Source organism: Pan troglodytes, chromosome 12 (genome assembly GCF_028858775.2).
Source record: "Pan troglodytes isolate AG18354 chromosome 12, NHGRI_mPanTro3-v2.0_pri, whole genome shotgun sequence".
Taxonomy (NCBI): domain Eukaryota; kingdom Metazoa; phylum Chordata; class Mammalia; order Primates; family Hominidae; genus Pan; species Pan troglodytes.
In genome coordinates, this window is record NC_072410.2 from 26920366 (window position 1) to 26931454 (window position 11089).

General features: G+C 57.8%; 1 protein-coding gene across 1 annotated transcript; it reads left to right on the top strand.

Moving 5' to 3' along the window:
• The first annotated feature begins 4261 nt into the window (after positions 1-4261).
• Positions 4262-8166, top strand: DUSP2 (dual specificity phosphatase 2). The gene is made up of 4 exons (XM_016948970.3): positions 4262-6368; positions 6453-6574; positions 6962-7181; positions 7298-8166. The coding sequence occupies exons 1-4, from the start codon at positions 5837-5839 to the stop codon at positions 7510-7512; spliced, it is 1089 nt and encodes a 362-aa protein (XP_016804459.1). The 5' UTR covers positions 4262-5836; the 3' UTR covers positions 7513-8166.
• Positions 8167-11089: the final 2923 nt, after the last annotated feature.

Sequence of the window (11089 nt, forward strand, 5' to 3'; positions counted from 1 at the left end):
AGACGGCAGCCGAGAGAAAGAAGGGCTGTGGGCAAGGGTGGGAGGCAGATGGGAAGGGCCTGGAGGATGGGGACCTGGATTCTGGAGACAGTCAGGAGGGGACACAAAATTGTGTATTTAAGCCGTGGCTCTGAGAGCTCGGGCAAACTCCTCAGCCTTTCTAGCCGTGCTCCCCCATTTGTATTTGGAGTGCCAATCCGTCCCACTTTTGGGACTCTTCGAGGTTTAAATGAGATAAGTTCTGTTAAGCTCTTGGGACAAGTCAGGGCACACGGCAAGCACACAATCGGTGTCAGTTGTGGTTGTCCCATGAAGCAAGAGACCCAGGCAGGAGGGTGTGTGCTGGGGACGCCACACAGGCGGACCCATGTGGACCCTGGCCAGGGGCAGGGCAGACTAGTGGTTAAGCCCAGGTTCCAATCCCAGTTCTTCATTTGCATATGGACTGTGTGGCCTTGGTTCTGCCCCCTAACACCTTTGGGCCTCGGTTTCCCTATCTGCAGAGCAGGGTAATGAGGCAGCTCTCCAGGGTGTGAGGCCAGATGCAGTGATGCTCCCAAGGCACCGAACACAGTGCTAGTGATTGCTCTTTTTTAATGAGGGACGAGACCAAGATCACACTATAGGGAAGCAGCCCAGTTGTGTCTGACCAAGGCAAGGTGGCTTCACAGCCCCCACAGCTAACTGATGCCCAGAGCTTCCCCGGCTGCTGCTGCTGCTGTGCTGGTATTGCTGGTTTTGGGGGGTGGCAGAGAGCGTGGCCTGGTCTTCGATGGTAGTTAAGGTGTCAGCAGTGCTGGTGAGGTGGGAAGGAGGTCCCTTTGTCACCTCCCCCCCCAACAGTGCACCCAGCTCTGGTCACAGGGGAGCCCCAGGAGGCCTCTTGTCACTCGCCCTATGCCCGCAGTGTGGTCATATTTTTGAGACTCCTTCATTTCTTGCCCAACTCTTACCACCGGCCACAGCTATTCCTTAGCAACCTCCTCTTCCCTCCTTAGATACCTGGGCCTAAGCCACAGTGCCTCTGGCTAGCAGGGTGGGAATCGGTTTCACTACTGGGACCCCCATCGGTTGGGGGCCACAGGTGTGCCAGGGGTGGGTGCCCAGGGAAAAGCTCAGAGAGGAGGTCCCTTCCACCCCCAGGCCCAGGCCCAGGCCCATCTGGGAACACAGACAAACACAGTTGCTTTGGTGGATAGGCCCACAGGCAAGTGGGGCCTTGGCAATGAGCTCTCCCAGAGTCCCTTCCTCAGGCTGTGGCCTCCTCTCTTTATGGGAAACCATGGCAGAAGGGGGAACCAGATTCCATAGCACCGCACCTCCCAAAGCTGGAAGGGGCCATAGGATCCTTTCCTGGACAACACAGCCTAATTCTGGCATCTCCTGCCTGCACTGCACGTTTTTCTTTTTCTCTTTTTTGAGATGGAGTTTTGCTCTGTTGCCCAGGCTGAAGTGCAGTGGCGTGATCTCGGCTCACCACAATCTCCACCTCCCGGGTTCAAGTGATTCTCCTGCCTCAGCGTCCTGAGTAGCTGGGATTATGGGCACCTGCCACCACACCTGACTAATTTTTTGTATTTTTAGTAGAGACGGGGTTTCATCATGTTGGCCAGGCTGGTCTTAAACTCCTGACCTCAGGTGATCCACCCGCCTTGGCCTCCCAAAGTGCAGGGATTTCAGGCATGAGCCACCGCGCCCGGCCATGCACCTCACTTTTTAAGATATTTGGGTACCATCTGTTCCCAACAGTTTTCCTTAAGTCAACTCAGTTTTTACAAACCTAAAATTTACTTTAAAAGGAAAAGATATGATTACTCTAGGTGGATAATTAGTATCATTTACCATGAACACAACATAATCACAAAAATATATATTGTTGAAGCAATGAGGTCAGCGCCTTGAGGGCAGTGGTTTGGGATTTACTGCTATATCCCCAGCACGTAGAATAGTACTTGGTACATAATAGGTTCTTGAAATGTATTTCTGAATGCAGGGTTGAGTAAGTGATAAATGCAGAAAGGGGCGCAAAGCCTCTTGGTTAAAATGAGGAAAGGCAGGTATTAGAAGTTACAGCCACGCCAGCCCCACGTGGAGACTTTCGTCTTGATGTACTCAGAAGGACTGATTGACTTGAAAAAGGCAGAACGTCCTCTGCGCATGGCTGGGGACTCCTCAGTGCTGGTCTGGATGCAGCCTCAAGGTGTCTGAGCATCCCAATGTCCTGCTTGGGGGTGCACGCCAGGGGACCTGAAGCTCAGGGTGGCACCCGGGTGAGAGGCAGGGCCAGGGTTGGGGCGTATCGCGGGCCCCTATGCATTTAGTCTGAGCGACGGGTCCCCTGAGGAGGCCTCAGAGTGTCTTCCCCAGCAGCCCTGCTCCTGGGTGGTCCTGGTCCTGCTCTCACACACACACACGTGACAAGACGCATGACAGAGTGTGGGAACAGACACCAGCCCTTTCGGCTGCAGGCTTCCTGCTTCACCTTGGCCAGGAGGAGGCCTTGCTAAGGGCTGGGTGCCCCAGGTGAACCCCCACCCCCACCCTGCTCTGTGCCGGACACGCCTTCCTCACAGAGGGGCTGTCCCTGGAGCCTGGCGCCTGGCAGGAGCCTGTGGGGGTGGCCGCCGCATCGGTGTGTTCGTCAGAGGCCTGGCACAGGAAACCCGACGTCATCCCTGACTCACCACTCAGGCGGAGCTTGGGGTGGCCCGTCACTCTCACCTCCATCCCTATTCTGGCGCAAGCACTGTAGCCAAGCCACTCACCTCCCGCCCCCTGTGAGGCGTCTGCTTGGAGGTGGGGGCTGGAAGGAGGAAGGAAGGCTCTGCAGCAGCAGCGAGGCAGCTGTGGGAGGGAGACCTGCTGTGCAGGGGGCTGATGGATGTGCTGCTAGGGCCAGGAAAGACCTGGAATCCCAAAGGCAGGAGCCAGTGACGCTTAAACAGCCGTCAAAATAGATGGTTATAAAAAGAATAACATGCAGAATCATCATTTGTTCCTGGTGAGTCTCACAGGTTTTCAATTTTAAAAACAGTGCTGAGCCCAAACTTACTTGATATTGTCTGCTCTGTAAGAGCCAGGCCAAGAAAAACAAACAAAAACAGAGAGAGCTCTGAGCAGGGACGCCCAACCTGGGTCAGCCCCTTCCCAGCCAGTGGCGAGGACTGGGTCCTGCTTCCAGAGCCTTCAGGCTGTGGGGCATCCAGTCTAGCAGAGACCCCTCCTCATTGTGTCCTCACCCCTACACCCAATGCCCTGCCTCCTCTCTGCTGTGGCTCCCAAGGCTGGGCTCTGGCAAACAGTGGTTGGGGAGACTCTGAGGGGGTGGCGGAGAGGAGCAGGCGTCCTGCACCATTATCACCACAGGCAGCATCCAAGGCTTGGGGGGCTTTTGTCAGAGCAAAAGCAGGAGAGGGACATGGGCTGGTAAGTCTCTCCCCCTCTTCTTACCCCAGCCCTGGGCTTTCACCCAGTAATCGGGGGTGGGGCTTTCCCCAGTTTGGGAGTAGGGAAAGAAGGCAAAGGGAAGGCCCTCCTTCATGGCTAAGCTGGGCCTCCGTAAGTCCACGTTCCAGAGCTGAAAAGGGGACAGCCCCAAGACAAATGGCCTCAAGGGGGTGACATATGTGCAGCCACTTTAGGCAGTCATCACCAGTCCTGAGCTGGGTGGTGGCACGTGCCTATAGTCCCAGCTACTCTGTAGGCTGAGGCAGGAGGATCACTTGAGCTCAGGAGTTTGAGGCCAGTGTGGGCAACATAACAAGATCCTGTCACTTAAAAAGAAAAAGAAAAAGAGACCACTGGTCGTGGCCAAGAGTGCCAGGCCCCAGGGACTGTGCTATGAGAGCAAACCTTCAGCAATGCTCTTCCCACATGCAGAACTCCCTGGCAAGGTATACCAGATTCTCCAGAAGGAGGGGAAGAGGCCCAGCCCAGCATGGGAGTTGGGTCTGGAGCCCCTTACACGGCTGAGCTGAATTCACTCCTGAATCAGGGATCCCACCTGGCTGGGGTCCTCCCACAGAGCTGGAAGGCTTTGGCTCCTGGCCCAGCAGCAAGACTGGACCTGATTGTCCTTCTGCACGCTCTGTAATTTGCCCCTGGAATAAGCATTAAGTCATTTGGAGGCCGATGCCAAAGATAAGGGTTCATATCAGCCTTTGGGATCTGTGGCCCAGACTCCCTGGCTCTGTTGTGGGCTTTGCTGCCTCAGCCTCCAGACTGGCCTGCCAGGGAGGGCGGGGCCTCAGCCAAGTTGCCCAGACAGTGGAGTAGCCTTAGAGCGTTGGAGCCAGTGTGGAAGGGCCGCTGCACCATGATGTGCTCCCCTTACAGATGGAGACACTGAGAGGGTGACGTGGCCCCAGGGACCTTTGGAGTCCTTGGGGCTTTTCTCCTCTGCATCGGCTCTGACCCCAGCACACACAAGCTCCAGCTCCTTCTCACACATAGTGGAAATGCACAGGTACGATGCTGCCCTGCACACAACCAGGCATACAGCACACTGCTGTGAGGAACTCAGGGCAGACAAGTCCAGAAGGGCTGCGGGCTCTCCACAGGTCCCAGCTGTCACTCTTCAAGACGGTCTGGACACAGGGGTCTGTGGGGGAGCCGGAAGGGTCTTTCAGAGGGCACGGAGGAGGGCCTCAGGAGACTGGGGGCTTGGAGGGTGGGTTCTGAAATCCCACGCAGCTGGGGGCAGGGCGAGGGCAGCTCCAGCGCAGTGACGCTGTCTCCACCCACCTCAACTTCTCTGCTTGAGTTTGGGAGTTCACTGCCAACAATTCTTGTGGCTCAGACACCCCACGCACACCTGGGCCTCACCACATCCGGCAGCAGGGCTGGGGGAGGGCAGAATGGAGGGGATACCCAGGCCCCCAGTCCTCCGGGTGCAGTGCTAGCCCTGGACTTTGCTGCCCAGCGGGGCTGGACAGGGAGGCCTAGGATGGGGGAGGCCAGTTCCGTTCTGCTTCTCCCTCTTCGCCTTGCCAAGGTCTTGAAATCCCCGCAGGCCTGGGGAGGGCCGGGAGCGTCAGCGGACTTCCCTCCAGGGCGGGCTTGTGGCAGGGGGAAGTGCTTCTCTCCGGGGCCTGGGGGCTTTCCCTGCACCCAGGAGGAAGAAGCTTTGCCCTACACATAACTGGAAACCAGTCACAGACCCCTGCTTTCCCCATGAAAGACCCTGGGACCCCCCCCTCATTTCCCTTCGGCCCAAGCCCAGGGGCCTGGGCCCCGGGGACTGTGTTCTGGCCTAGCTTGGCCACCAACCTACTGCAAGACCCTGAGTACTGGTCTTATCCAGGCAATGGGGGGTGGGGAGGGGGAGGAGAGAGAAAGTCCCTCTGGCTCAAGGTCTCCAAATAGATGAGAAATAGGACATCTCAGCAGGGACCCCCCCCCATCATCCAGTGTAGAAATCACCCGTGGCAGCAGGCATTTGTCAATGTTTGTGGTGACAAATTTCTAAGAGGAAAATTCTGGGAGGGAAAGGGAAAAGGCAGAGGAAGCGTGGGGTTAGGGGGTGGGGTACTCCAAGGGTCATCGTTGGCCCTAAAGGGGGACCTGCATCTGAGAAGCTGGGTTCCCCAGGACTGAGTGGCTTGGGACAGGTCAAAGGGTGGGCGCAAAAACGGAGGGGTGCTGGTCCCTCCGACTCCGGGTAACACCTTCCCTTCCCTTAGTCGCTGGTCCCCGCATCCTCCCCGTGTGTTGGTCCCCGCGCCCTGCCTTCCCCCTCAACCCCCCCGCCCCGAAGTCCCCAGGTCAGCCCAGACTGCGCCCCACGTGAGGGGCGGGGGCGGGCGCGGGCGCCAGCGCCTTCCTGCTCTGCCCTTGTATGGTGCCCCGGAGGCCGGCCCACGGGTACTTAACCCGGGCCGCCGCGGAGGGCGCCCGGAGTCGACCGCTCGGGCAGCGCCACCGCCACGAGAGCCCGGGACGCGGGAAAGACCGAAAGGAAGAGGAAGAGGCACCGGTGGCCATGGGGCTGGAGGCGGCGCGCGAGCTGGAGTGCGCGGCGCTGGGCACGCTGCTGCGGGAGCCGCGGGAGGCGGAACGCACGCTGCTGCTGGACTGCCGCCCCTTCCTGGCCTTCTGCCGGCGCCACGTGCGCGCCGCGCGGCCAGTGCCTTGGAACGCGCTGCTGCGGCGCCGCGCGCGCGGCCCTCCTGCCGCCGTTCTCGCCTGCCTGCTGCCCGACCGCGCGCTGCGGACGCGCCTGGTCCGCGGGGAGCTGGCGCGGGCCGTGGTGCTGGACGAGGGCAGTGCCTCGGTGGCGGAGCTCCGGCCCGACGGCCCGGCTCATGTGCTGCTGGCCGCGCTGCTGCACGAGACCCGCGCGGGGCCCACTGCCGTGTACTTCCTGCGAGGTGAGCACGCCGGCCGCCCTTGGCCCGCCCCACCCGACTCCAGCCCGGCTTTCCCTGCTGACCGTGCTCTTCCCCTCCTTGCAGGAGGCTTCGACGGCTTCCAGGGCTGCTGTCCCGATCTGTGCTCTGAGGCCCCCGCCCCTGCGCTGCCGCCAACAGGGGACAAAACCAGCCGCTCCGACCCCAGGGCTCCCGTCTACGACCAGGTGAGTATTGACCCCCCTCCCCCGACCCTCCCTCTCTCCCCGCCGCGGACTGGGCGCCTCTAGGGAAAGAGCCTGCCATTTGGGGATGCGAGCAGTTTGCCCATATACACACACTTTTATACGTGTGTGTGTTGGGGGAGGGGGTGGGGCATGGCTGCTCGCGCGTGCCTGTATGGGTCTGTGTATGTTTGCATGTGTATGTTGGGAGCATGAAGGGTCATGTATGTCCCGGTGTGTCCTCCGCACATTCCTGAGTCCTGTCTCAGGTCAGGAGGACTGGCTGAGGAGTCCTCTTGTCTCGGCCAGCCCATGGGGTCTCCACCTGCTGCTGCTCCAGCTCTCCAGGGCTGGGCTGGAAAGGCCTCACCGCCCCTCTGTTCCCTCCAGGGTGGCCCTGTGGAGATCTTGCCCTACCTGTTCCTGGGCAGCTGCAGCCACTCGTCAGACCTGCAGGGGCTGCAGGCCTGTGGCATCACAGCCGTCCTCAACGTGTCCGCCAGCTGCCCCAACCACTTTGAGGGCCTTTTCCGCTACAAGAGTATCCCTGTGGAGGACAACCAGATGGTGGAGATCAGTGCCTGGTTCCAGGAGGCCATAGGCTTCATTGGTAAGGGGGCGCCTCTGCCCAGAAATCCCGAGGGGCTCCAGAGGAGAGGACTGGGGGCACCTGTCTCCTGGGCTGTGCACATTCCGTCTGACACCACTCCCCCATCTCCCTTGCAGACTGGGTGAAGAACAGCGGAGGCCGGGTGCTGGTGCACTGCCAGGCGGGCATCTCGCGCTCTGCCACCATCTGTCTGGCATACCTCATGCAGAGTCGCCGTGTGCGGCTGGACGAGGCCTTTGACTTCGTTAAGCAGCGCCGGGGGGTCATCTCCCCCAACTTCAGTTTCATGGGGCAGCTGCTGCAGTTTGAGACCCAGGTGCTGTGTCACTGAGGTGGTGCCCCTCTGCCTGCCTGCCCCACTGTGCTGGCAGGAGCTGACTGTGGACTGGTGGGCTCCCCTCTGGGCCAGCACAGTCCCCTCACCTCTGGCAGGGCTGCTACCTCCTCAGAGTTTCAGAAGCCCCCACATGGGGGCTCTAGGAATGCCGGCATGCTGGTCTTTCCGGCCTGGTGCTCTTCTGCTGGGGGACTGAGGCTGGCCCTCATTCGGGGTCGGGAACCAAGGGTGTGTCTGCTCTTTCCCTCCCCATCCTCTGGCAGAAATCAGCTAGACGCTATACCGTGGACTGTCCCTGGTCCACCACCATGTTGAAGCCCTTGGCAGCCTGAGAGCTCCAAGGAACAAGCTGTGACAACCAGGAGCCCTGTCTGTGGGTTCATCCACCCAGGGCCTGGAGCCCAAGCCCTGTGTTCCTGGGGAAGCTGGGGACTTGGGAAGTGATGGGTGTGTCATGTTGCGTGTGTCTGTCTGTGAGCCTTTCACACCTGTGCTGGCGCTGGAAAATTATTTGTGCTCAGCTGACATTTAACACTCCCTCCCCCGCTTCCTCCTAGCCCTGTGGGCAGGGGTTGGAAACTTAGCACTTTATATTTATACAGAACATTCAGGATATGTCAATAAAATATTGTTATATTTAAAAAACAACAACCCAGCATCTGGTCTCATCTGATACCCGGGAGTCTGCTTGGACCTCACGTTTCCTTGTGCCCTTGGGGTTTGGGAAGTGAATGGGCAGAGGGGCCAGCGGCTGGAAGGGGCAGGTCTGACCCTCCCCACAAACGCTGCTCTCTTGGCCCCAGTTCTCCCTGGGCTGGCGTCTTTTTCCCAGACAGGGACCTCGCTCCAGAGCTGAACAGGGTTGTTTCTGGGAGGCTGGGTCCCGTCCGTGACTCAGAGCCAGGCCCAGTGCTGCCCCGATCAGACCCCGCTTCCTTTTCGGAATGTGGAAGGATGCGAGTGTGTGCCTGAGGGTGTGGTCCTGTGGGGGTGGGTGGTCTTGGCCCGTGCACACCTGCGTGTTGCGCATGGTGTTCCTGTGGGAGCGTGTGTGCACGCCCACACAAGAGGCACTTCCCAGGCTGTGTGGGTCTCTACTTCCTCACAGCAGGCCTGCACGGCCTCCCTACTCTTCTCCCACATCCCAGGGCTGGGGCTCACAGCGTCCCCTGTTCCAGAGCTCCTTCATGTCCCCCAAAGGCATGTGGCCCTGTGTCTGGTGCAGAGGACCTGTCACCAGGGATGGGATTCATTGCTCTGCACACCCACCCAACTAGCACATCTTGGTCGAGCTTCCAATTACGGGCCCAGCATAGGACTAAGGTTCAGTGGAGACCTGAGACCAGGGCCCTGCCCACACCAGAAGCCAAGGGGTACCTGCCGACGCTGCCGGGAGGGGGTGCTGTGATCTGCCTGTGAGCAGGGGTGCTGAGGCCTTTGGAAATGGTTGTGCGGGAGCCAGTCCTGCTTCAGGCTCACTGGGACACTCGGCCATTTGGAGTGTCATCCAGCCAAGGGTTGCCTCTGCACAGTGCTACCTCTAAGGATCTGTCCGTGGTCTGTTAGGAACTGGGCTGCACAGCCGGAGGTGAGCAGCTTCATCAGTATTACAGCCGCACCCCATTGCTAGCATTACTGCCTGAGCTCCGCCTCCTATCAGATCAGCAGTGGCATTAGATTCTCATAGGAGCTTGAACCCTGTTGTGAACTGCATTGGAGGGATATAGGATGTATGCTCCTTATGAAACTCTAACTAATGCCTGATGATCTGTCACTGTCTCCCATCACTCCCAGAGGGGACCGTCTAGTCGCAGGAAAACAAGCTCTGGGCTCCCACTGATTCTACATTGTGGTGAGTTGTATAAAATTATTTCATTGTAGATTACAATGTAATGATAGAAATAAAGTGCACAATAAATGTAATGCACTTGAATCACCTAGAAACCATCCCGCTCACCATCCTGGGCCAGGCATGGTGGCTTATGCCTCTAATCCCAGCACTTTGGGAGGCCGAGATGGGTGGATCAGCTGAGGTCAGGAGTTCGGGACCAGCCTGGCCAACATGGTGAAACCCTGCCTCTACTAAAAATACAAAAATTAGCCAGGCATGGTGGCAGGCGCCTGTTATCCCAGCTACTTGGGAGTCTGAGGCAGGAGAATTGCTTGAACCTGGGAGGTGGAGGCTGCAGTGAGCCAAGATTGCGCCATTGCACTCCAGCCTGAGCATCAAGAGTGAAACTCCATCTCAAACAGAGGAACAAACAAAAACCGGTCCCTGGTGCCACAAAGGTTGGGAACTGCTGTCTTACGGCATTCTGAATGCCTGGGAGGGTGTGCTTGTGGGGCAGGGGGCAGTGTAGTTTGACAGTCCGGGGGCTGGTTTTGCTTCACCTTGCTGTATACAGTTTTCTTGCCTGTAAAATGGAGTTTCATTGTTAGCCCCCACCTCTGAGGATGTAGACTTACACAAGTCAATCCATGTAGTGCCTGCTCATAGTAGGCGCTCCGAAAATGTTAGCTAACTACGGCCCTAGGAGTGAGGTTGATCTGATGTGCCGGTGTGCACATGCGAGGTGTGCATCTGGACCAGGATGGACACTCATAACGGCTGGGCCTGGGGTCCACTCAGCCTTGTGCCTGGAGCCTGGCACAGGTGGGCGCTCACTCTGTGAGGCCGAATGAAGGGTGATTCTTGTTCCCACTGCTGTCTGAGGGGTGGGGTGAGCCACTCCGGTGTGAACTGGGCAGAGCCGGGGTTGCTATTCTGCCTTCCTTAGGAGCTGAGTGGGCATCTGTTGGGACCCACTTGTACCCCCATGCCCAGCTTGGGTGGGTGGGGGACATCTGGGGCTCTAAGTCATAGGGGACTTCACACCACACAGCCTCATCTCACACACAGCTGCACTGGTGGCTGAGGCCTCTGCCCACCCCCAACCCTTGGCCCTACCCCATCCCACCCTACCCAGCCCCAATCCCCTCTCCTCCCTTCCCTGTGCTTTTTATAGCTTGTCATCTAGCAAACTGCCCTTCTCTTTCTCTCTCTTTTCCTCCTTTCCTTCTTTCCTATTTATTAAATTTTTAAACTTTTAATTGTGGTAAAAAATGCAACATAAAATTGGTCATCTTTACCATTATCAAGTGTTTAGTAAAGTGTATTCACATCGTTGTGCACAGATATCCAGAGCTTTTTCATCTTGCGAACCTGAAATCCTGTACCTATTAAATGATAACTCCCCTCCCCAGTCCCCAGCCCCTGGTGAGCTCCGTTCCACTTTCCGTCCCTGTGCACTGGGCTACTCTAGACACCTCTTGGAGGTAGAAGCATGCAGGATTTGTCTTTTTGTGACTGGCTTGTTTCGCTCAGCAAAATATCCTCAGACCAACTGCATGTCCTAATAAAGACTCTGTTTCTCTCCAAGCAGGGTGATTATTTCTTATCATTATTTTAATTCTTTTGTTTTTTGAGACAGAGTCTCACTCTGTTGCCCAGGCTGGAGTGCAGTGGCACAATCTCGGCTCACTGCAACCTCTGCTTCCTGAGTTCAAGGGATTTCTGGCTAATTTTTGTATT